Raw genomic sequence first — 25,846 nt, forward strand, 5'->3', positions numbered from 1 at the left:
CAAAAGTCTGAAATGATAAACAAACAACATGAACTACAGTGAAGATAAATGCAATAATTAAGTTTTACCTGTAATCTTAGTTCCCTCTTTGGTCTCAAGTGGTACTCCTATACCATATTCATTTTCGCCAGTTACTCTGAAATAATAAACACCCCCTTCTTGAAGGTCATTCACTCTATAAGTTAGCCGGGGGCAGCTGTCTGTAACTCTGGTCCATCCCATTTTAGTTGTCTCACGGATATCCACAAGGTAGTTCTTGACTGGAGCCCCACCCTCATTCTCAGGCGTGTCCCATGTAATAGTTGCTGAGCTCTTTGTAACTTCCTTTACTGTAATATGTGCTGGTGGTCCTGGAGAATCAAGAACTTTAACACTCAATGTCAGTGTAGCAGTTCCAGCAACATTTTGGAGAGTTACAGTGTATTTCCCTGAGTCATCTCTTGTGGCTTGCTCAATTGTAATAGATGTGCAGTTATCTGTGGTATCAATAGCAGCTCGCACTCTCAAATCAACATCTGGCTTGTTCCACCTTACATATGGTACAGGCTTACCCTTGAATGGGACTCTGAGGGTAAATGAACTGCCATCTTTGACAATCAGTGTCTTTCTCATTTCATTACTGATCAGGAAAACTGGTTCATCTTCTCTGTCCTTTGCTATCTGTGGATCGGTTTCAGGGCTTGGTTCACTTGGTCCAATCTTGTTAATTGATCTGACTACAAAGACATACTCTGCCCCTGAAATGAGTCCCACCACTGTGAACTCAGTGCCTGTAGTGTTAAGGACTCCGGTTGTCCAGTCCTCATCACTGGTGTTTCTATATTCCACCATGTATCCTGTAACTGGAGAGCCACCATCAAATAATGGTTTGTTCCAAGACAGTGTTATTGATGTTTTGGAAGAATCAATTACTTTAGGTTTAGCTGGAGGTGATGGAAGGAACAATGGATCCTCTGCCTTTGTAAGTGGGCAGGGCACACTCGGTGCACTCAGACCAGCAGCATTCTCTGCATAGACTCTGTACTCATATTCACATCCTTCACGAAGATTTGAAGCTTTGACTCTTAAGTCATAAACAGGCTTTTTGTTGACACGGACCCAGCGAAGACCAGCTTTCTCACGTTTCTCAATCACATAGCTAGAAATACTACTTCCACCATCAGACACAGGTCTTTCCCAGCAGATTGTCATTGCATTGCTTGTTACACTGGTGACTTCAACATTTGTTGGTGCAGCAGGGACTGTAAATGGATCCATTGCCTTTACAGGATCACTCTCCAGAACTTCACCGGTTCCATATTTATTAACTCCAAGAACTCTAAATATGTATTCATTACCTTTGAGAAGCTTTGTAACTTTACATGTTGTGGCCCTCATGTCTGCATAGACTAGAGTCCATGCAAGACGACTTGTCTCACGTTTCTCAACTATGTAGTGCTGAATTTCAGCACCACCATTTTCTTGCGGTGGCCCCCATGCCAATGTACATTTCTCTGCAGTTAAACCACTTACTTCCAATGGCCCAGATGATGGGCCAGGCCTGTCCAGAACCTTACAGTTCACTGCTAATGATCTGGTGCCAGCAACATTGTGTAATGTTAGAACATATTGTCCTGAGTCTCTTCTAATGGCATCCCTTACAATTAGTGTTGTAGATGTAAGTGTTGAAGAAATCTCAACTCTTGCTTTAGCTTCAATTTCTTTTCCGTCCTTTGCCCAAGATATCACTGGAATGGGACGGCCAGAAATTTCAGCATCAATTCTCAGTAGATCTCCAGCCTTCACAACAACTAGTTGTCTTAACTTATCTTCAATTGTGATACGTGGTGGATCAACATCATCTTTTACAGTTACAGGTCCTGTACACTCTGATGGTTCACTGAGCAAACCAGCTGAATTCTTTGCAATAATACGGAAATCATATCTTTGATCTTCAGTCAGGCCAGTCACATCAAAAAATGTTTCTTGAAGGTTGGTAAAGTTGCACTTTAACCACCGGCCATCTGGAAGTTCTTTTCTTTCAACAATGTAACCAGTCACCTTGGCCCCACCATCATACTCAGGTTTATCCCAGGACAGAAAAACTGATGTTCTTGTTATGTTCATGATTTTTGGTTGACCTGGAGGATCACATGGATCGCGAGCAGCAACAGGATCACATGCCTTTGTGCAGGGACCAATGCCAGCTAAGTTCTGAGCATATACTCTGTACTGATAGTAAAGACCTTCTTCTATACCAGTTACTTTGAAATGAGTTTCTGTAATAAGACCTCTGTTCAACTTTGTCCAAAGAATACTGCTTTGGTCCTTGAACTCCAAGTGATATCCAATGACTGGACTTCCACCATCACTTGCTGGTCTGTTCCATGTTACTAGCATTCCTGATTTAGTGGCATGAGAAACTTGAAGACTAGTTGGAGGGCCTGGAGGTGTAAAGGCATATTGTGCAACTACTGGGGTAGAGTCTACAGCATGACTTTTACCATAACGGTTCTCTGCAGCAATACGGAATTGATATTCTATTCCTTGTGTTAGACGAATTACTTTGATTGATGTCCGCGCAACTGTTGCTGAAACAATCTGCCATGTTGTAGTGGTTGTATCTCTTTTCTCAACCACATAATTATTGATTTGACAGCCACCATCATAAATAGGAGGGTCCCATGACAATGAAATAAAATCAGCACTTACTTCATCTACCCTGATTGCACCTGGTGGACCTGGCTTATCAAGGACAATGACAGATATTTCTGCTGATTTAACACCAATCGAGTTAGTTAATGTTATTTCATATTTCCCGGCATCCTCCCTTGTTGCATCTTTGATAATGATTTTAGATGATGTCTTTGATGGCAGAACATTTACTCTGGTAGTTTGCTTTAATAACTGTCCATCCTTTTTCCATGTAACCTCTGGCTGAGGCCTGCCTCTGAATGGAACATCTATTTTGAGATCATCACCTGCTTTCACACTGTAAGTGTTAAAAAGCAAATTAATAATAGGTTCAACAGTAATATCCTTTGCCACAACAGGTGCTCCAAGTGGTTTAGGATCACTTTTTCCTTTGTCATTAAGAGCTGTAATTCTAAAGCTATATTCCTCTCCTGTTGAAAGTCCTTCAATTTTGGCTTCCAGTGCTTTTACTGTAGCACATATAGTCCATTTATCTGATCCTTCAGTCAACATTTCAACAGTGTAGCCTGTGATTTTGCTACCACCATCATGATCAGGCTTTTCCCATGCAAGAGTAACACTGTGGCGGGTTACATCAACTACTGTAACTTTACCAGGTGGTAGAGGTGCTTGGGAGACTTTAACTGCCTCTGTGGTCTCAGCAGGCAGACCAACACCAAGTTCATTTACAGCTAATACACGGAAGTGGTATAAGCCTCCTTCTTGTAGATCATCAACCTTAAATGTATTTCTGACACAGTTGTTTGTCACAGTAGTGAATGCCATTCTTTTAGCTTCACGCTTCTCCACAATGTAATGAGTGATCTTGGCTCCACCATCAATTTGTGGAGGCTCCCATTGTAGTTGCACTGAATCTCTCTTCACATCCTTAATTTCAAAGTTCATTGGAGCACTTGGAGAGTCAAGGACTTTTACATTAACAAATGCAGATTTTGTGCCAATATTGTTTATAAGAGTCAAGACATATTTGCCAGTGTCAAACCGGGAAACATTGTCAATGACAAGCATTGTATAAGAGCTTGTAACTTCAACTTGAGCACGCTCCGGTAAGGTTCCATCTGCCTTTGTCCACTTAACCTCAGGCTCAGGCATTCCCCTTATGGTTACAAATAAGCGAAGTGTTCCACTGGCACGCACAGTCACGCATTTCCTAAGATCTGCATCAAGTTCTACCTCAGGAGCTTCTAGTTTTTCAGCTGCAATTACAGACCCTGGGACATCAACATGCTCTCCAGCCCCCTCAATGTTAACTGCACAAACACGGAAGTTGTATTCTGCATTTTCCTTTAGTTTTTTGACAGTAAAATGAGGTGTTTGTACACCAGTCGGTGGAGTGCACACAGTCCAATCATCTTCATTAGCTTCCTTCATCTCAACAATGTATCCTGAGATTGCTGCCCCACCATCATAAATTGGTCTGCTCCAGGCCAAGGAAACAGTTGTGCTTGAATGGTCTGTCACTTTAGGATTATTAGGAGGACCAGGTGGATAAATTGCATCACAAGCTTTGTAATATTCAGATGGTTCACTTGGTTTGCCCACACCAGCAGCATTCTCAGCAGACACTCTAAATTCATAGAAGTGTCCCTCTGTCAGCCCAGTGACTCTAAAACGTAAGTCACTTAGTCGTTTCTTGTTGCACTTTGTCCATCGAATACCCTCTTTATCACGTTTCTCAAGAACATAACCATCAATTTGTGATCCACCATCATCCTCTGGCCGCTCCCATGTGAGGACAATTGAATCTCTGGTGATCGCACTTGCTTCTGGAGTTGAAGGTGGACTGGGCGTGTTGAAAGGATTTTTTGCGAGGACAGGTTCTGATTCAAGTGGCTCTCCAATGCCATACTTGTTTACAGCCATGACCCTAAATATGTACTCATTACCTGGTAAGAGTTTAGTAACTTTGTGACTGATTGCTTGAATTTTGGGTTCCACTACTGTCCAAGACAATCTGCTGGTTTCCCTTTTTTCAATAATATAGTGAGAAATACTTGCTCCACCATCATGGGATGGGTGGCTCCAGTGCAAATAACATTTTTCTGCTGTTACACCAGTTACTTTCATTGGACCATCGGGTGGCCCAGGTCTATCAAGAACCTTAACATTAATGGGTACCTGCTTTGTTCCACCAACATTACTTAGACTTAAGGTGAAATTACCACCATCTACTCTAATGCAGTCCTTGACCGTAAGAACCGTCCGTGTGATGGTAGATTTAATCTCCATTCTAGGAGTGGCACTATCAATTTCCTTTCCATCCTTAAGCCACACAATATCAGGGAGAGGTTTACCAGCGATGTCACCATCAATAGTAAAGGTCTCGCCAGCTTTTACAATCAACACATCTTTAAATTTTGAATCCATTGAGACTGATGGAGCTTCAATCTCATCCTGAGCAGTAATTGGTCCAGTGCTTTCAGAGGGTACACTTAAAATACCAGCTGCATTTCTGGCAATTACTCTAAACTCATATCTTTGTTCTTCTTCTAGTCCAGTTATTGTAAATTGTGTTTCTATAATATTTGTGAAACTTGCTTTCATCCAACGTCCTTCAGGCAGCTTTTTCCTTTCAATGATATATCCTGTGATTGCACTGCCACCATCATACTGTGGTTTAGCCCACTGAAGAGTTATTAGGTTTCTTGTAATAACAATGGCCTCAGGTGTTCCTGGGGGATCACATGGATCACGTGCAACAATACTTTCTGAGACTTTGCTTGGTGGACTGACTCCTGCAATATTTTCAGCATATACCCTGTATTCATATTCAATTCCCTCCTCTAAACCATTTGTTCTTAATCGAGTGTCAGGGATAAGAAGCTTGTTAAGTTTTGTCCACAATATACTGTTCTTCTCCTTGCGCTCTAGGTGATAACCAATCACAGGGCTACCACCATTATTGCTGGGCGGTCTCCATTCAATTAACATATGGTCTTTTGTCACAGATGAAACAAAAGGTGCACCTGGAGCTGCTGGCTCAGTGAATGGATAACTGACAACAACTGGTATTGAATCCAATGATGTGCTCTTCCCATATCTATTCTCAGCAAACACTCTGAACTGATATTCTATACCAGTCTGTAATTTAGATATTTTGATTGTGGTTCGAGCAATAGTTGCTGAAACAGTCTGCCAGTTGGTAGTGGTTGTACGACGTTTTTCCACTATGTAGTTGTTTATCTGACACCCACCTGTGTATACTGGTGGCTCCCAAGAGATGATAACATAGGTGGCACTTACTTCATCAATTTTGACTGGTCCAACTGGTGGGCCTGGTTTGTCAAGGATGACTATGCCAATCTCCTCTGTGACTGTACCTACACTGTTTGTAGCCGTAATTGTGTATTTTCCAGAATCTTCCCTATTTGCATCTTTAATTTTAAGAACTGATAATGTTGAAGTGCTTGAAACATTTAATCTGGTTGTTTCTTTCAGTGCTTGTCCATCTTTTGACCATGCAATCTTCGGAGCTGGGCGTCCTCTAAATGGTATTTCCACTTTAAGATCATCACCAGATTTAACACTGTATGTGTTAAATAGTAATTTGAAGCTTGGTTCAATAGTAACATCTTTAGCAATGACAGGAGCTGCTAATGGTCTTGGATCACTTTTTCCTTTTTCATTGTAGGCTAAAATTCTGAAAAAGTACTCTTGTCCTGAACTGAGTCCTGTGACTGTACCTTCACATGTCTTGGTGACAGCTGCTACTACCCACTCTTCTAATCCTTCTGGCTGCATCTCAATGTAATATCCTAAGATTCTACTACCACCATCGTGATCTGGTTTATCCCAAGACAGTGATGCTGTGGTTTTTGTCACATCAGTCAAAGTGACCTTACCAACTGGCAAAGGAGGATCAGCTGTCTTTACAGATTCTTCTGTTTCCACAGGCAGACCAATTCCAAACTCATTTTCTGCCATGACTCTGAAATAATAAATTCCACCTTCAGTAAGATCACCAACTCGGAAGCTAGTTTTAGTGCATTTGGTAGTAACGTTTGTAAATCCTTTTCTTTTAGAGTCACGCTTATCAACTATGTAATTTTTTATTTTTGAACCACCATCAATGAGTGGAGGCTCCCAAACAAGGGTGACATAATTTCTTGTTACATCTTTTACAGCAAGGTTCAGTGGAGCACCAGGTGTATCCAGTACTTTTACTGAGACAAATGCTGACTTAGTACCAGCATTATTTTCTAAAGTCAGAGTATATTTTCCAGCATCATTTCTATCACATATATTGATTGACAGCTGAGTGTAATCTGGTCCCTTTTCTATTTGAACCCTATCTGGCAAATCTCCATCATCCTTGGTCCAGGTTATCTCAGGAGTGGGGCGTCCTTTAAAAGGTATGCAGATTTTCGTAGATCCTCCAGCATGTAAAACAATACCTTTCCTCAACTCTGAGTCAAGCTCAATTTCTGGGGCATCCATCTTATCCACTGGTTTTACTGTTCCTTGGATGGCCACTGGCTCACCAACACCCAGCCTATTTAAGGCACATATGTGAATTTTGTATTCTTGGTGTTCAATAAGTTTAGTAACTGTAAATTTAGTATCATTTATTCCAGTGGGTGGAGTACATGTGATCCATTCTTCTTCATCAGCTTTACATATCTCAACAACATAGCCCTGGATCTCCAAACCACCATCATAAATTGGTCGACTCCATGCAATGGTGACTGAATTCTTTGTTGTGTCAACAAGGTGTGCATTAGTTGGTGGACCAGGCTTAAATGTTGGATCACAAGCTTTGTAGTAAATAGTCGGTGGACTTGGTTGCCCAACACCTGCAGCATTCTCTGCAGATAACCTGAATTCATATTCATGATCCTCTGTCAAGCCCATGACCCTGAAACGTAAGTCTGTGATTCTGCGTTTGTTACATTTTGTCCATCGGACCCCAGCTCTGTCTCGCTTCTCAACAATGTAACCAACGATCTCACTTCCACCATCATTATCAGGACGAGTCCAGCATACTGTCATAGAGTCCCTTGAAATATTTGTTATTTCTATGTCTTTAGGTGGCCCAGGTGGAACAAAAGGATTTTTCATAAATACTGGTGCAGATTCAAGTGGTTCACCTTCACCATATTTGTTGACAGCCATGACACGGAAGATGTATTCATTTCCTTTAAGAAGCTTTGTAACTTTACACATGGTTGCTACACAGTCACTTGAAACTACAGTCCAAGCAAGACGACTGGTTTCTCTCTTCTGTATAATATAATGGGAAATACTGCTCCCACCATCATGCCTTGGAGGTAGCCATGACAATGAGCACTTCTCACATGTTACACCTGAGACAGTGAAAGGTGCTTCAGGGGGGCCAGGTCTATCAAGCACTCTGACATTGAAAGGAACAGACTTGGTTCCCGCTACATTAGTGAGGTGTAATGTGTATTGTCCTCCATCAATTCTAATGGCATCTTTAACAACAAGAATTGCTTTGAAATCTGTGTTTTTGATCTCTGCTCTTGCTGAATTTTCAACTTCCACATCACCCTTAAACCACTGCATTGTTGGAATTGGCTTTCCTAATACAGATGCTTCCAGCGTAAATGTTTCTCCAGCATTCACTGTCAAAATTTGGCTATACTCTGAGGCAATCTCATAGGTTGGTGGATCAACTTCATCCTTGGCTGTAATTGAACCTGTGCTTTCAGAGGGTTTACTGACTGATCCAGCTCCATTTCTGGCAATAACTCTGAAATCATATTTGCAGTCTTCTGTTAGACCTGTGACGGTAAATTCAGTTTCAAGAATGTTTGTAAAACTAGTTTTCATCCAACGGCCTTCTGGCAGGTCACGTTTCTCCACAACATATCCAGTGACAAGACTGCCTCCATCGTATTCTGGTGGTGTCCATCTGAGTTTTACTGAGTGCCTTGTCACAATCACTGGCACAGGTGTGCCTGGTGGATCACATGGGTCACGTGCCACACAACCTTCAGAGATTTTGCTGCAATTTCCAATTCCAACTATGTTTTCAGCATACACTTTGAACTCATATTCAATGCCCTCCTCCAATGGAGAAGTTTTAAATCTGGTGTCTTGAATAAGTGTTTTATTGATCTTTGTCCAAAGAATACTATTTTTCTCTTTTCTCTCAAGATGATATCCTAAAATAGCACTTCCACCATCTGAGACTGGTTTGTGCCATTGAACAACCATAGAGTCTTTTGTGTGTGCAGACACAAATGGGGTTCCTGGAGGCCCAGGCTCTTTGAAAGGATACTGGGCAAGTACTGGGTCTGAGTCAATACCATAGCTTTTACCATATCTATTCTCAGCAAAGATCCTAAACTGGTATTCAGCTCCAGTTTTTAAATTTCCAACTTTAAGTGTAGTCCTTGCCACGGTGGCAGAAACTACTACCCAGTTGGTTGTAGTAGTGTCCCTTTTTTGGACAATATAATTTGAAATCTGGCAGCCTCCAGTATATGTTGGTGGGTCCCAAGAAAGTGTTATGCTCTCTGCACTTACTTCATCAATCCTGACTGGGCCTGTTGGTGGGCCAGGTTTTTCAAGTATAATTATTTCAACAGTGGCTTCCGCCTGGCCAAGTGCATTAGCCACAGCTATGGTATACATACCACCATCTTCTCTTGTTGCATCTTTGATGTTTAGGGTGGTTTGTTGTGCGGTGTCAGCAACATTTACTCTTGTTGTCTGTTTCAGAGCTGAACCATCTTTGGTCCATGCAATGGTTGGTTTTGGATGGCCAGTTATTCGCGCTTCAATTTTCAAATCTTGTCCAACCTGTACACTGTAGGAACTAAGCTTTGTTCTCACTGAGGGCTCAATAGTGAGGTCTTTAGCAACCACAGGATTGGCCAGAAGTCTGGGATCACTTTTTCCTTTGTCATTTACTGCAATGACTCTGAAATTGTACTCCCCACCTTGGGCTAAATTAGTTACAACAGCATCAAGGGTTTTCACTTGAGCACAAAGAGACCATTTATCTTGATCCATTGCCTGCATTTCAACTTCATAGTGGGTAATTCTGCTGCCTCCATCATGCTCTGGTTTTTCCCAGGCAAGGGACACACTCTTCCGTGTAACATCCACTACAGAAACTTTACCAGGGGGTTGTGGCACTTCTGAGATTTTAAGTGGTTCTGGGGTTTTTGCAGGCAACCCAATACCATGCTCATTTTCAGCAAGAACTCTAAAGAAATAGATGCCTCCCTCTGGCAGTGGTTCGATTTTCAATGTCATCTTGTTGCATGTAGCAACAGGAGAGTATACTTTTCTTGTACTCTCTCGTTTTTCAACAATGTAATTTTTTATCTTAGCACCACCATCCAGTAAAGGTGGCTCCCAGGTAAGAGTGACTGAATTCTTGGTTATTTCCTTCACACGGAAGTTTGCGGGTGCATCAGGAGTATCCAATACTTTAACACTAATAAATGCGGTTTTTGTCCCACTTGCATTTTCCAGCGTTAACGTGTATTTTCCACTGTCAAATCTATTAACATTTTCAATTATGAGTGATGTGAAACTGCTAGTAATGTCAATCTGTGCTGTCTCATTGATTTCACCTTCAGCCTTTCCCCACTTGACTTCAGGGGTGGGCCGGCCACGGATAGGAACAAACAATCTAAGTGAGCCTCCAGCCCTAACAGTGATCATCTTTCTGAGGTCCGCATCAAGATCAATATCTGGTGCCTCAAGTTTATCATCCAAGAGAATGGATCCTGGTATATCAGCAGTTTCCCCAAGACCAACCTTGTTTATAGCACATATTCTGAATTTATACTCATGTTTTTCAAGCAGTTTTTTAACTTCAAATCTTGTTTCTGTTATACCTGACGGTGGTGTGCATATCATCCATTCATCGGATGTGCCTTCACAGGCTTCAACAATATAGCCTTGAATCTCACAACCACCATCATAAATAGGCTTGCCCCAATGCAGGACAACAGATGCCCTTGAGACATCAATAACCTTAGGGTTGTTTGGTGGACCTGGCTTGAAGACTGGATCCACTGCCTTGAAGTACACTGTGGGTGAACTTGGTTTACCAACTCCAGCTGCATTCTCAGCAGACACACGGAATTCATAACTTCGATTTTCAAGAAGTCCTGTTACTCTAAAGCGTAGTTCACTTACTCCACGTTTGTTGCATCTTGTCCATCTAACGCCTTCTTTGTCTCTTTTTTCAACAATATATCCTGAAATTGGGTTGCCACCATCATTAGTGGGTCTTTCCCAGGTAATAACCATTGAATCCTTTGTTATATTTGACACTTCAACATTGCTTGGTGCATCAGGTGGCACAAATGGATTTGCAGCAATCACTGCATCAGATTCAAGAGGCTCACCAATTCCATATTTATTTACAGGCATTACTCTGAAAATATATTCATTTCCAGGAAGTAGTTTTGTGATCTTGAGATTAAGGGTTTGCACCTTCGATTCCACAACTGTCCAAACTAATCTGCTGGTCTCTCTTCTTTCAACAATGTAATGAGACACATCAGCGCCTCCATCATGAAGTGGAGTTTTCCATGCAATAGAACACTTTTCACTGGTAACCCCATAGATAGAAATAGGGCCTTCTGGGGGCCCAGGTCTGTCTAGAACCTTTACATTGACACTTACTGATTTCTCTCCACCAACATTTTTCAGTAGCAAAGTATACTGGCCTCCATCAACACGAATAGCCTCCTTTACACTGAGAATGGTTGTGAAGTCAGTATTCTTGATTTCAAGCCTAGCCGTATTTGTAAGCTCTTCATTAGCTTTTATCCAATGAACTGAAGGAATAGGTTTGCCAAGTATTCCTGCTTCAACTTTGAATGATTCCCCAGCATTAACAATAATAGTTTGAGAATATTTGGCATCCAAGTCAATTTGGGGTGGATCAACTTCATCCTTTGCTGTAATAGCACCGGTACTATCTGATGGAGCACTGGACACACCTGCAGCATTTCTTGCAATTACACGGAACTCATATTGCTGTTCTTCTACCAAGCCACTGACAACAAATTCGGTCTCAATAATATTAGTAAAACTGGCTTTCATCCACCGGCCACTAGGCAACTCTTTTTTCTCAATGAGATATCCGATGATTTTGCTGCCACCATCAAACTGTGGTGGTGTCCATCTGAGTGTTACAGAGCTTCTTGTGACAATCACTGCTTCAGGTTTTCCTGGAGGATCACATGGATCTCTTGCCACCCTGATTTCGGATACTTTGCTTGCTTTGCTTTGACCCACTATATTTTCTGCATAAACTCTAAATTCATATTCAATGCCCTCTTCAAGGTTACCTATCTTGAATCGTGTGTCTGGGATGAGCGTTTTGTTTTGTTTCACCCATAAGAGGCTGTTTCTTTCCTTGCTCTCGAGGTGATATCCTAAAATCTTGCTTCCTCCATCATTACTTGGTTTGTTCCACACAATAACCATACTTTCTTTGGTTGCAGATTGTATAGTAGGAGTTCCAGGTGGACTCGGAATCTCAAAGGGATATTGTGCAACAACCGTGTCAGAAAGAAGAACTGAACTCTTTCCATATCGATTTTCAGCAGCAACCCTAAATTGATACTCACACCCAGTTTTTAATCTTGCAGCTTTTATTGTAGTTCTAGCTACTGTTGCAGACACAATCTGCCAGATTGTGGTAGATGTGTCTCTCTTTTCCACAATGTAGTTATTAATAGAACATCCACCTTCATACTCTGGTGGTTGCCATGAAAGGGTAACACTATCTGCTGTTACCTCATCTATTTTGATTGGACCAGTAGGAGGGCCAGGTTTATCAAGTATAATCACACTGATATCTGTTGTAGCCTCACCTGCAGAGTTTGTCAGTTTAATAGTATATTTGCCAACATCATCTCGTGTGGCCTCCTTTATCACAAGGTAAAGATGATTATCGGCTACTTCAGAATTTACTCTTGTTGTCTCTTTTAGTGCAACACCATCTTTATGCCAGGTTACTGCTGCCTTGGGCTGAGCAACATAAGGTACATCAATTTTAAGATCATCTCCTGCCAGAACACTGTATGTACTAAATAAATGTTTGAAAGTAGGAGTTAAAACAACGTCCATGGCGACCACAGGAACATTAAGTTGACGTGGATCACTAGTTCCCTTTTCATTAGTTGCAGAAATGCGGAAGGAGTATTCTTCACCTTGTATCAGACCAACAACAACTGCCTCAGTTAGTTTAACAGTCATAACTTGGGTCCACTTTTCACTATATTTTCCCTGCATTTCAACAATGTAACCAGTAATTCTGCTTCCTCCATCATGGTCTGGCTTCTCCCAAGAAAGTGTTACACTGTTGCCAGTTACCTCTTTTAGAGTTACTTTACCAGGAGGAAGAGGCCTCTCAGACACTTTGATAGCCTCTGGTGTCTCTACTGGAAGACCAACACCATACTCATTCTCAGCCAAAACTCTGAAACAATACATGTTTCCCTCTTGTAAATCACCAATTCTCCAACTTGTTTTGGGGCAAGAAGCATTAACAATCGAGTATGCTTTTCTTGTAGATTCACGTTTTTCAACAATGTAATGCCTGATTCTTGATCCTCCATCAATGATTGGGGGATCCCAGATAAGTGAAACTGAATCTTTTGTGATTTCTCTGATTGTAAGGTTTTGTGGCGCATCAGGGGTGTCAAGCACACGAACATTAATAAAAGCTGATTTAACTCCTGAACAATTTTCCACTGTGAGCATATATTTTCCTCCATCATATCTGTCAACATTCTCAATACGCAGTGTAGTGAAGGATGGTGTAATCTCGATAGAGGCTTTATCAAGGGGTTCGCCATTCTCCCGTGACCATCTGACTTCTGGTGCAGGTCTTCCTTTTAATGGCACAAATAATCTTAAGGTGCTGCAAGCTCTGATGTTGATTAATTTGCGAAGGTCTGAGTCAAGCTCAATTTCAGGTGGAAGAAGTCTATCTTCTGCTTTAGGAGAACCAGGGACAGAGGCAGGTTCACCAACACCCTCACAGTTAAGAGCTGAAATATTGATCTTATATTCTTGGTTTTCTGTAAGGTTTGTTATAGTGAATGATGTGGCTGTTAGGCCCTTTCTCGGAGTGACAATTGTCCATTCATCTTCCTCAGGCAGGCAAGTTTCAACAGTATATCCTGTGATATCTGAACCACCATCATAAACTGGTTTATTCCATGCAATAGTAATAGATGATTTAGATGTGTCTAGAACTCTAGGGTTTCCAGGTGGGCCAGGTTTGAATATTGTGTCACACGCCTTATAGAATGGACTTGAAGGGCTTGGTGCACTTAAGCCAGCAGCATTTTCAGCAAAGATTCTAAATTCATACTCATGTCCATCTGTTAGACCAGAGACTTTGAAGCGCAAATCAGTAACTGTCCTTTTATTGCATTTTACCCAACGAAGACCAGTTTTATCTCTCCTTTCAATTATGTAGGTAATTATACTACTTCCTCCATCGTATTCTGGATGTCCCCAACAAACTACCATGGAATCTTTTGTGATAGCAGTTACTTCTGGTGTCTGTGGAGGATCAGAAGGCACATATGGATTGGTGGCAACAGCAGGCTCTGATTCAAGAGGTTCTCCAACTCCATATTTGTTCACAGCCATGACTCGAAAGATATATTCATTTCCAGTTAGCAATTTGGTAACCTTATAGCGGTTAACTTGTAATTCTGTGGCTACATTTGTCCAAGTAAGTCTGCTTGTTTCTCGTCTTTGAATGATGTAATATTCAATCTTTGCTCCTCCATCATGAATCGGTGGCAGCCATGACAGAATACATTTCTCTGTTGTCATATCTGTGACATGAAGTGGTCCCTCAGGTGGGCCAGGTCTGTCAAGAACTTTAACATTAAAGACAAATTTGGCAAATCCTCCAGGATTGCTAGCAGTAAGAGTGTATGCGCCACCATCTCTACGTAAAGAATCTTTGTGAATCAGGCATGTATAGAAATCTCCTGTTTTGATATCTAGCTTCCCAGTCTCCTCCAGCTCCTTTCCATCTTTAGTCCAAACCAATGATGGAAGTGGGCGACCCGTAACATTTGCATCGAGCTTAAACACATCTCCTGCCTTCACAACCACTACACTATTGAAACTTGCATCAACATCAATCTTTGGCTCCTCTATATCGTCTCTGCAGACAATGATCTCTGAAGGTTTAGACGGTTTGCTGACAGCTCCGGCTGAGTTCCTTGCCAGAACGCGGAACTCATAAGAAGCATCTTCTGTGAGACCACTTACAGTAAAGCTTGTCTCATGGACGTTGCTGAAGTTGGCTCTAAGCCAGCGACCATTGGGCAGCTCTCTTTTTTCCACTGTATATCCAGTTATTGAAAAGCCACCATCATTCTCAGGCTTTGTCCACTGAAGAGTTACTTCGTGTCTGGTTATATTAAGTGCCACAGGTTGACCAGGAGGGTCAACAGGATCAAGTGCATATGCCATCTCAGAGGGTTTGCTTGCTTTACTGAGACCAGCAATATTTTCTGCAATAACACGGAATTCATATGCAATTCCATCAATCAGACCTGACGATTTAAAGATATTGCCAATCACTAAAGCTTTGCTGATTCTCTGCCAGAGAATGCTGTTCTTCTCTTTCCTCTCAATGTGGTATCCCAAAATTGGGCTACCACCATCTGAAGAAGGTTCATTCCAGCTGATTGTCATTGAATCTTTAGTGAAAGCAACTATTTGTGGAATTCCAGGCTGTCCTGGAACATCAAATGGATAAGCAGCCACTACTGCTTCCGATGTTATGTAAGGCCCAACTCCATATCGATTTTCAGCTTTGACACGGAATTGATATTCAATTCCAGTTGTAAGGCGTGCAGCTTTGAATGTTGTGCGGATAACAGTTGCTGCCAGTTCCACCCAGGATGTCCCAGTTGTCTCACGCATCTCAACGATGTAATTATTAATAGGCACTCCTCCATCATTTTCTGGAGCATCCCATGATATTAGAATATAGTCACAAGAAACTTCATCCAGCTTTACTGGTCCAGTTGGAGGTCCTGGAATATCATGTACTTGAACAGTAATGGTTTCAGTCACAGTTCCTAAGATATTCTTTCCAGTCATTGAATACTGTCCTCCATCTTTCCTCCTTATTTCATTAATGTTGAGAATGGTAGAAGTTGTGGTGTTTTCAGTGTTGATTCTCTGTGTCTGTTTAAGTTCCTGATCTTCTTTTTTCCATACAACATGTGGCCTTGGACATCCCATAACTGGAATCTCTACTTTAAGATTATCACCTGCCTTAGCTACCACAATCCTCTGGTATATGCTTCTAAGGTCAAATCCTGGAACTGTGGTTTGCTCCTTGATTACAACCGGTCGACTTTCACGAGGTTCACTCCTGCCTGAGCTGTTCACAGCAAAGATGCGGAACACATATTCTGCATTTTCCACCAAATCTGTTGCAGTAAAATCCAAAGCTTTAATTGTTGTCACATGGGTCCAATGATCAAAATCTTTTTGTTGAGCCTCTATTACATAGCCAGTGATTCGAGTCCCGCCATCATATTTTGGTTTTGTCCATGCAAGAGTTGCTGTATCCCTAGACACATTTGAAACAATCAGATTATCTGGTGCAGAAGGAGCCTGAGAAGCTCTGATCGGTTGGGGTGTCTCTGCTGGTTCACCAATGCCCATTTCATTTTCTGCTGACACTCTGAAAAAATATTCAGCTCCTTCTTCTAAATCTGGAATCTTGTATGAGCATTTCTGCCAGTTTGTAGTAATGACTGAGTAAGCCTTTCGTGTTGCCTCACGCTTCTCAATAATATAATTTTTGATTTTTGAACCACCATCAATAAATGGAATCTCCCAATGTAGACTGATGCTATTTTTTGTGATTTCTCTTGGTTTCAAATTTATTGGAGGCCCTGGAGTGTCAACAACACGAACATTGACAAATCCAGTCTTCTTTCCAGCAACATTCTCTAATGTCAAGACATATTTACCAGCATCATATCTTGTACACTCAGGGATGACTACTAGAGTGTATGATTCAGTAGTGTCAATGTGAGCACGACCTTTGAGAGGAACATCTTCTTTATACCATGTTACTTCTGGAGCTGGACGACCCTTGATCAGGACAAATATACGGATTGAACCACCTGATCTCACGACAAGTGTTCTTCTAAGTTCTGCATCAAGTTCAAAGTCAGGAATCTCTTCTCTATCCACAAGTTCTACAACTTTCTCAACTTCAGAGGGTTCCCCAAGTCCTTCGGAATTCATTGCACTGACTCTGAAATGATACTTTCCTCCTGATTGTAGATTTGAAACTACAAATTCAGTTATTCTCAGTAGAGTTGTTGTGTCTTTAACCCAATCATCATCTCCTTCCTTTTTATGCTCAACAATGTATCCTGAAATATCAAGTCCACCATCATAGAAAGGTCTGCCCCAATTAAATGTAGCAGTCGTTTTGGTGGTATCAGTAATTCTTGGATTGGATGGAGGCCCAGGTGGATCTTAAAAAAATAAAATAAAAATCAAACAAATAAAATTAAACTGCTTTGAAACAAATCAGAAAAATATCAAAATATTTAGGTTTTTTTCAACTTACATGCAATATCCTTTGTCAGTACATGTTGTGATGGCTCGCTGGGTTCACCAAAACCAGCTTTATTCTCTGCAGTTACGCGGAATTCATATTCAACTCCCTCTGTCAGGCCTGAAACCTTATAACGAAGATCTGAAATTATCTTTTTTGAGGCTCTCACCCATCTCAAACCCCTTCTCTCTTTTCTTTCAACACTATAGCCTCTAATGTCACATCCTCCATCTACAATTGGTCTCTTCCAGGAAATGGTTACCGCAGTTCCACTGACATTATCAATTTCTGGTTTGGAAGGTGGCCCAGGGGGTCCTGCAAAAAAGTAAAAAAAAAATTTTGATTAACACGAGTATTAAAGGTAATTGACCATTTGTTTTTGTAAAATATAAAAAAAACTTACCAAAGCTATCAACCATTTTAACTGGTGCAGACTGTGTTGCATCACCAATGCCATATTGATTAACAGCTGAAACACGGAATATGTATTCATTTCCCTTAATCAACTTGCTGGCAACACAGCGGCAATCCATGACATCTTCAGCAAGCTTTGTCCAAAGAAGGCGACTGGTTTCTCTTTTTTCTACTATATATGATTTAATAGTACTGCCACCATCCTCTTCTGGTGGCGACCATGTCAGTGTGCATTTCTCAGCAGAGACACTGCTGGGTTCAATAGGACCTGGAGGTCCTGGCACATCTAGGATTTTAACTTTAACTTTTTCTTCTTTGATTCCAAATGGATTGCTTGCAGTAATAGTGTATTCTCCCGTGTTCTTTCTGTTGGCATACTTAATAGACAAAGTTGAAGTTGTGGGAGTGCTTGTAATGTCAACAGTATCTGAAGGCTTAAATTCTCTTCCACCCTTAGACCACACAGCTGTAGGAGGAGGTTTGCCCAGAATACTGGATGCAGTTATGACAATTGTTTCTCCAGCCTTTACAGTTACACCATCCTTCATTTCAGGGTCAATTGTGATAGTAGGTGGTTCTATAAAACATTGAAAGTTGAAATCAGTGTCATGTTTTTAGATATTTATAGTAATTCATTTAAACCTGAACATGTCTTACCATATTCATCTTTGCAGAGAAGAGGCTCAGTTTTCTCTGAGGGAGCACTGATAGCCCCTGCAGCATTCTTAGCTCTTATTCTGAACTCATATGTGGAGCTCTCTTGTAGGTCTGTTACAGTGAATGCACAGCTTTGGATATTCACGTGGTTGGCCTTTGCCCACACTTTTCCTGGATGCTCTAATTTTTCAACAATATAGCCAGTCAGTTTGTGGCCACCATCATACTTGGGTTTAGTCCAAATGAGTGTCACACTGTTTCTTGTGACACTGATCACATCAGGTTTTCCAGGTGGATCTACAGAAAAAGAAGTTATTTATCGTAAAATTATCCTATTTGTAATATTTTCTTATTTATTACAAATATTAAGTTTAAGTTAAAAGACAGCAGACTCACCAATTGGATCAAGAGCAACAAGTGACTCTGTTGGTTTGCTTGGCTTTCCAAGGCCGGCTATATTCATAGCTATTACCCTAAATTCATATTCTAGACCCTCAATCAAGCCAGTCACTCTGCATTCTTTAATTCTTAAAGGTGTCTTGCTGGCTCTCTTCCACATTAAGCTATTTCTGTCTTTGAATTCAACGTAATATCCTATGTTATGAAAAGAAAGAAGACATTTTATTTACATGAGACAAAACTAATGAAAATAAAGCTATAGTAAAGAAATGTTTTTACCAGTGATGGGTGATCCTCCAGTATCTCTTGGATCAGACCATGTAAGAATAGCAGACTCATGGCGAATGTTCACAATCTCAGGTGGTGCTGGAGCCTCTGGTGCATCTGAGGAGAGGGGCAAGGTGTAGATTTGTAAAAAAAATTTGAATACAATGGATATTTCATGAAATATTAAAACACACTCTTTTAAATACTTACTGAATGGATGTTTAGCAGTCACTGGGTCAGATCTGAGGTACTCCCCAACTCCATATTTATTTTCTGCACAAACTCTGAAGATATATTCTGTTCCATCATGAAGTCTTGTAACCCTCATTGTGTTTTTCTGAATTGCAGAAGCAACTGTGGCCCACTTGTTGGCAGTAGATTGTCTTTTTTCCAAAATATAATTGGAAACTTCTGATCCACCATCATCTATGGGTGGACCCCATTCTACAGTAATTCCTTCTGCTGTGATTTCATCAAACTTAAAGGGACCTGTGCAGATTCCAGGCTTACCAACAACTTTAAAGTCAATAGCTGATTCCTTTGTCCCAGCAGTGTTTCTCAAATTGAGGATGAATTTGCCAGCGTCACTTCTAGTACAATCACGAATCAGCAAAATTGTGTTTGTTGCAGTTGATTCAACCGAGATTCTTCCACTATCGGATAAAGTAACATCCCCCTTTTTCCATGTGACTACTGGAGCAGGGATACCAGTAATAGGAATATTGAGACGAACAGTACTTCCTTCCTTGGCCACATAGCTAGAGTCAGGAAGGCCTTTCAGATTACAGTCTGGCAGAACTGTAAATAGACAAGAAAAATGACAAATGTAATGGATGTTGTTGCATAACAACTGAGACACAAAAACAAATGTTGGGTGCACTATGTGAATACCTATTTGATCTTTAGCCAAGACAGGAAGCTCAGTTATGGGTCCGTCAGCTGCTTCATTAATGGCTTTGACTCTGAATAAGTATTCCTTGCCTTCTGTAAGATCAGTCATTGTGTACTGTGTAAGCTTGGACCTCATGAGCAACTTCCATTTGTCTTCACCTTCACAGATCTCTAGTATATATGCAACAATGTGGCTTCCACCATCACTGATTGGTTTCTTCCAAACAAGAGTGCAGGAATTCTTGGTGACCTCTAAGGCTTTAAAGTCGGTAACAGGTCCAGGTTGTTCTGTGAAATATAACATTCAGTATTATAGAAAAGCCTTAGTCAGTATTATAAAAAAGTCCTTCCAGACACCTTATTTGTTAATAAGTCTAATTAATTAATTTACTCATTGTATTTATTTTGTACCACTTAAAATGGTTATGTCATGTGCAATATGATGGAACCAAGAAGTCTCACCTGAGGCTTTGACTGGTCCAGCTGTCTCACAACTCTCCCCAATGCCGTATACATTTTCAGCTAGAACTCTGAAACAGTAAGCTTTACCAGCTTCAAGATTAGTAATTCTGAAAGATGTTTTGGAACACTCAGGAGCAACACAAGTCCATGCTTTTCTCTCAGCCAGACGTTTTTCAACAACATAGCTCTTAATAGGACTACCACCATCAATTAATGGAGCATCCCAAGTTATGGATACATGGCTCTTTGAGGTCTCCTTAACAACCAGATTGAGTGGTGGTCCAGGTGTGTCTGTGTAAATTTTTATTACATTGTAGTTAGATATTTAATACAGTTAATTATATACCTTACATTTTTGAAAAGCATCTTACCTAGTACTTTCACAACAATGGTATATGACTTGGTGCCACTACTGTTTTCCAGGGTTAGGACATATTTGCCAGCATCATATTTGTTGATGTCCTCACAATAAAGATAGGTATCCCAATCAGTTGTTGTGATCATAAAACCTTGTCTCTCTTTCAAATTGGCATTGACCTTTGACCATGTTGCCTTCGGAGCAGGACGCCCTCTTAGAGGCACATAAACTCTCATGGTGACTCCAGCCCGTAAAACTAGGGCTTTTCTGAGATCTGCATCAAGTTCAGCCTCAGGTGGAACTGTGAAAAAAAAAAGAAAATAAATATTGAATGTTTCACAATGCAGCTTGCATTCAAAATTGAGTTACATTATAAACACTTACGTAGGATGTCCTTTGCCATATGTTTTTCAGGAACCTCACTTGGCTCGCCAAATCCAATTCTGTTTACAGCAGTAACACGGAACTGGTACTCAATGTCATCCAAGAGACCAGTAACAACAAACTTTGTTGCCTGAAGATTTTTTGGCACATTGCACTTCAACCAATCTTCTGCATCTGCTCTCTTGAACTCAACAAGGTAGCCCAGGATTTCACATCCACCATCATAAGCGGGCTTTGACCAGGACAAACTGATTGAACTGTGTGTAGAGTCAATGACCTTTGGAAAAGCAGGTGGTCCTGGAGGATCTATTGTGAAACCACAACGTATGAAACAACAACTCAACAACAAAATTTAGAAAACAATGCCTTTTAAAAGTTAAATATTGTTGGAAGAAATCAACTTGACTTACACACTGGGTCCAGTGCAAATGCACCAGCAGATGGATCACTTGGTTTGCCAAGACCAGCTTTATTGATGGCAATAACTCTGAATTCATACTCAGACCCCTCTGTTAGGCCTCCAGCCTTAATTGTCCTGTCAATAACAGGTCTTCTATTAACTTTAGCCCAGTTGAGGTCTTGAGTTTCACGCTTCTCAACCATGTATCCAAGAATGGGAGCCTTGCCATCATCAGCAGGGGCCTTCCAACTAACAGTCATGTGATCCCTGGTGATATTAGTTATAACTGGAGGTTCACATGGTCCTGGAACATCTAAATTTAGAAAATCAAAAGAGATTTAAGATTGTTAAATGTTTTAAAAATTGTATTTATTGGTATCACATTTATTATTGTTTTAAAATAAAATGTACGTGCTTTTATAAATGACATTTACAATGGAAACAAGAAAGAATAAAATGTTACCAAATGGATTCTTTGCGATTACAGAGTTGGTCACAATTGGATCTCCAACACCATATTTGTTCTCAGCACTGATGCGGAACTCATATTCATGGCCTTCAATCAGTTTCTCCACAGAACAGTCTGTTATATGACCACTAATGTTAGCAGTAACTTGTGCCCAGTTGGCTCTGCTTGTTTCACGTTTGTCAATAATGTAGTTTGTAATTTCAGAACCACCATCTGCAATAGGTGGCTCCCACCTGAGTTTTACCCGGTCTGCAAAAACATGGCTTATCTTCACTGACGCTGGGGGTCCAGGTTTGTCTGCAAAACAAAAAGACAAATTGTTTTGCACAATGGTACCAAGCACAATGTCTATGTATATGTAAAAGAAAATTTGTTTTTTGCAAGTTTACTCACCTAGAACCTTCAGTTTAATATTAGCAGACTTAGTTCCACTTGGGTTTTCAGCAACAATTGTGTACTCTCCAGACTCCTTTCTTGTCACAGAGAACAGCTCCAGGCAGAAAAGATGTATCTTTTGAGTCATTTTCATACCTTCAACCATCTTCAATGGAACACCGTCTCTCTTCCATGAGACTTTTGGCATTGGTTTGCCATAAACCTCTGCCTCAAGACAGACATTTGCTCCAGCTTTGACAACAATTAAGTTTTTCATTTCAAGACTAATCTCAACCCTTGGTGGAACTGAAATTATACAAAATGAAACATAAGCCTTGTTTTGTTTGTTGTCAATCATCACAGATCTGCTACATTATTGGTGAAATATATGTCTTACCATTCTCGGGAATAACTGTGATAGCATCAGATTCTTCTGAGGGCAGACTGACATTAATTGCTGTCTTTGCAATTATTCTGAATTTGTATTGTGCTCCCTCCTCAAGTCCAGGGACAATGTATTCTTCCTTCGGCACACTTTGGCAGCTTGTATTGATACGCACCCATTTTTCACCTGGAAGTTTCAAAGACTCAACAAAATAACCAATGAGTTTGCTACCACCATCATGTTTTGGACGACTCCAGACAAGAGAAACTGAATTTCTTGTCACATCGAGAACTTCAGGTTTACCAGGTGGATCTAAAAAATGAAAAATTAATATTGTTTATAAATAGAGCATATCTTAAAACATCTGAATGTAAGTAAGACCAGTGTTTTTTTACACATACCAACAGGTGCTCTTGCAGTGATAAAATCTGTTTGCTTGCTTGGTTTGCTTTGTCCTGCCTTGTTGACAGCAGACACTCTGAATGTATACTCTAGACCATCAATGAGACCTGAGCATGTATATTCAGTTGAACGAACAAGGACTTCATTTGCCTTGACCCAAAGTAAGCTATTTCTTTCTTTGCGCTCAATGGAATATCCAATGATGGGACTGCCACCATCGGTGACTGGTGTTTCCCAGGACAGCACAACAAATTCCTTGTTGATTTTTTTGACACAACAGTTCCTCGGCTCACTGGGTGGATCTGAAAAATGTGAAAGTTTGTATTTTTGTAATTAAAGCCGAGACCTATGAATTTGTTTGTATGTGACTGTAAGTATGGTACTTACCAAATGGATGTCTAGCGATCATTTTTTCTGCATAAATTGGTTCTGAAATTCCAAAACGATTTTCAGCACGGACACGGAAACCATACTCTGTGCCACGAGTGAGCTTTACAACTCTGCAGCTGGTCTTGGTACAAGATGCAGCCATGACCCAGTCCCCTCTGCTCACATCACACTTCTCAACAATGTAGTTAGTGATGTTGCTGCCACCATCTTCAGTAGGTGAATTCCAGGCAAGAGTGCATGCATCTATATCCACCTCGAGATATTCTAAAGGACCTTCTGGAGGACCAGGTTTGTCTAAAAAATTAAACAAAAATACGTATTGCAATTAATTTGTACTTGAAAGACTTTTCGCACACTGTACCTTTTTCAGATGTAACTCACCCATGATGATTATTCTGAGTATCTGGTTGACCTTTGATATGCTATTTTCAGCTGAAAGACTGTAGTAACCACTATCCTTCCTTGTTACATCCTTGATCATAAGTACATTTGTGGTTTGTGTCTTTTGTATAAAGACACGATCAGATGTAACTATATCATCATTTCCTCTTTTCCATTTTGAGGTTGGTGTAGGTTTTCCAGACACAAAAGCCTCAACTGTAAGTTTAGACCCTGCCTTTGCTGTAACAATTTCAGGCATAATAATCCTTGGTGGCACTGTAAAACAAATGTTCATAATTCATATGGTAAATAATGAATTAATAATTAAATACATGAATAACGGGCAGATGAATAATGGGAAATGTAATCTTTGGATACATACTCAGCTGTTCTTTGACCTCGAATATGCCCTCAGCTTCTCTTGGCAAACTGCATCCTATTGCATTTCTTGCTGCTACCCTGAATCTGTATTTAGTGTTTTCTTTCAGTCCAGCTACAACAATGGTCAAGTCTTTCACAACTGAGTATGATGTCCATTTGTCCTCAGGTTTACCATCCTCTTGGTAATCCACAATGTATCCATTTATTTTTGATCCGCCATCTCGAAGGGGTTTCAGCCACCCAAGAGTTGCACTGTTTTTAGTAATTTCCAATACATCCATCTTCTTTGGAGGATCAGGTTCACCTTTACAAGGTAGATACAAAAAATATTGTATTTTTTACCAAATATTTGTTTTGAAATAATACATTAATATACACTTTGTACGTATACATTATATTGTGAATGGTAGACTTACTCTTGGGATCTGTAGCCATATAGGACTTTGGAGAATCTTGAGGCACACCAATGCCATATTTGTTAACTGCTATAACACGGAAGTAATATTCAGTTCCAGGTGTCAGATTTGTGACTTTAAAGCTTGTCTTCTTTAAGTCATTTGTGCAATTTGTCCAAGTTTTCCTGTCAACTTCACGTTTCTCAACAATATAGTTTAGAATAGGGCTACCGCCATCATTGTCTGGAGGTAGCCAAGCAAGCTGGCAGGTTGTCTTTGTGATATCAGTTGCCTCCAGTTCGCCAACAGGACCTGGAGTATCTGTTGATAAACATCAGAAGCAAGTTTATACAATTGAACAAAAACTGCATCACTCATTTGAACTGCATTTAAAGTAGTACATTTTTGCTTCAATTTAAATTTACCTAAGACTTTAACACGAACGTATACAGCTTTTTCTCCAGACGGATTTGAAAGAGTCAAAGAATATCTGCCAGAGTCTTCACGGGAGCACTCGGGTATCACAAGGAAGGTCATTGTGTCAATCTGATCCACATGGCCCCTCCTAATAACGTTATCAATACCTAAACGCTTCCATGTCACTTTAGGTGTTGGTCTTCCCCTAATAGTAGCAAAAAGCCTGATGGGACATCCTGCTCTAACGGTAAGTCCTTTTCTTAGTGTGGCATCAAGATCAATCTCTGGAAATTCTGTGGTAAAAAAACAAATAAAAACTAAATAAGTGTACTGAATTGAGGACCACTATAGTGACAAAGTAAACAGAACCTTACCATTGATCTCCTTTGGTGACACAGCTTCCTTGAGTTTTGCAGGGCGGCCCATGCCAACTTGGTTTTGAGCAGACACCCTAAATTCATATTCCTTTCTCTCATCCAAGTTAATCATTGTAAATTCGGTTAGGACAAGCTGTCCGGGTATATTACATTTCTTCCAACCCTCCTCTGGATCTCTTTCCTGTTCGCCCTCCATTTCAACCTTTTCCCTCATTTCAACCAGATATCCAATTATTGGAGCACCACCATCATACACAGGCTTTGCCCATCTAAGTGTAATCAATGTTTTTGTGCTGTCAACTACTTTAAGACTGCCAGGAGGACCAGGGGGCTCTAAATGTTACACAAAATCTCAGATTAGTTTAAAACACAATTATATACATTACAG

At 40.5% G+C, this 25,846-nt stretch overlaps 1 protein-coding gene across 1 annotated transcript in view; it reads right to left on the reverse strand.

The window, feature by feature from the left end:
• Window positions 1-25,846, reverse strand: part of ttn.2 (titin, tandem duplicate 2) — a 172,590-nt gene that overhangs the window by 25,096 nt on the left and 121,648 nt on the right. The window contains 22 exon segments of the mRNA XM_073854795.1: window positions 69-17,171; window positions 17,267-17,569; window positions 17,658-18,245; window positions 18,326-18,622; window positions 18,722-18,919; window positions 19,004-19,108; window positions 19,202-19,789; window positions 19,883-20,170; window positions 20,345-20,635; window positions 20,716-21,003; window positions 21,087-21,392; window positions 21,497-21,799; window positions 21,950-22,252; window positions 22,349-22,636; window positions 22,728-23,027; window positions 23,117-23,419; window positions 23,505-23,801; window positions 23,889-24,164; window positions 24,271-24,573; window positions 24,686-24,985; window positions 25,090-25,374; window positions 25,456-25,791. Coding sequence (XP_073710896.1) covers window positions 69-17,171; window positions 17,267-17,569; window positions 17,658-18,245; window positions 18,326-18,622; window positions 18,722-18,919; window positions 19,004-19,108; window positions 19,202-19,789; window positions 19,883-20,170; window positions 20,345-20,635; window positions 20,716-21,003; window positions 21,087-21,392; window positions 21,497-21,799; window positions 21,950-22,252; window positions 22,349-22,636; window positions 22,728-23,027; window positions 23,117-23,419; window positions 23,505-23,801; window positions 23,889-24,164; window positions 24,271-24,573; window positions 24,686-24,985; window positions 25,090-25,374; window positions 25,456-25,791 — 23,649 coding nt within the window.

The sequence above is a fragment of the Misgurnus anguillicaudatus genome, chromosome 17 (assembly GCF_027580225.2).
Source record: "Misgurnus anguillicaudatus chromosome 17, ASM2758022v2, whole genome shotgun sequence".
NCBI lineage: Eukaryota > Metazoa > Chordata > Actinopteri > Cypriniformes > Cobitidae > Misgurnus > Misgurnus anguillicaudatus.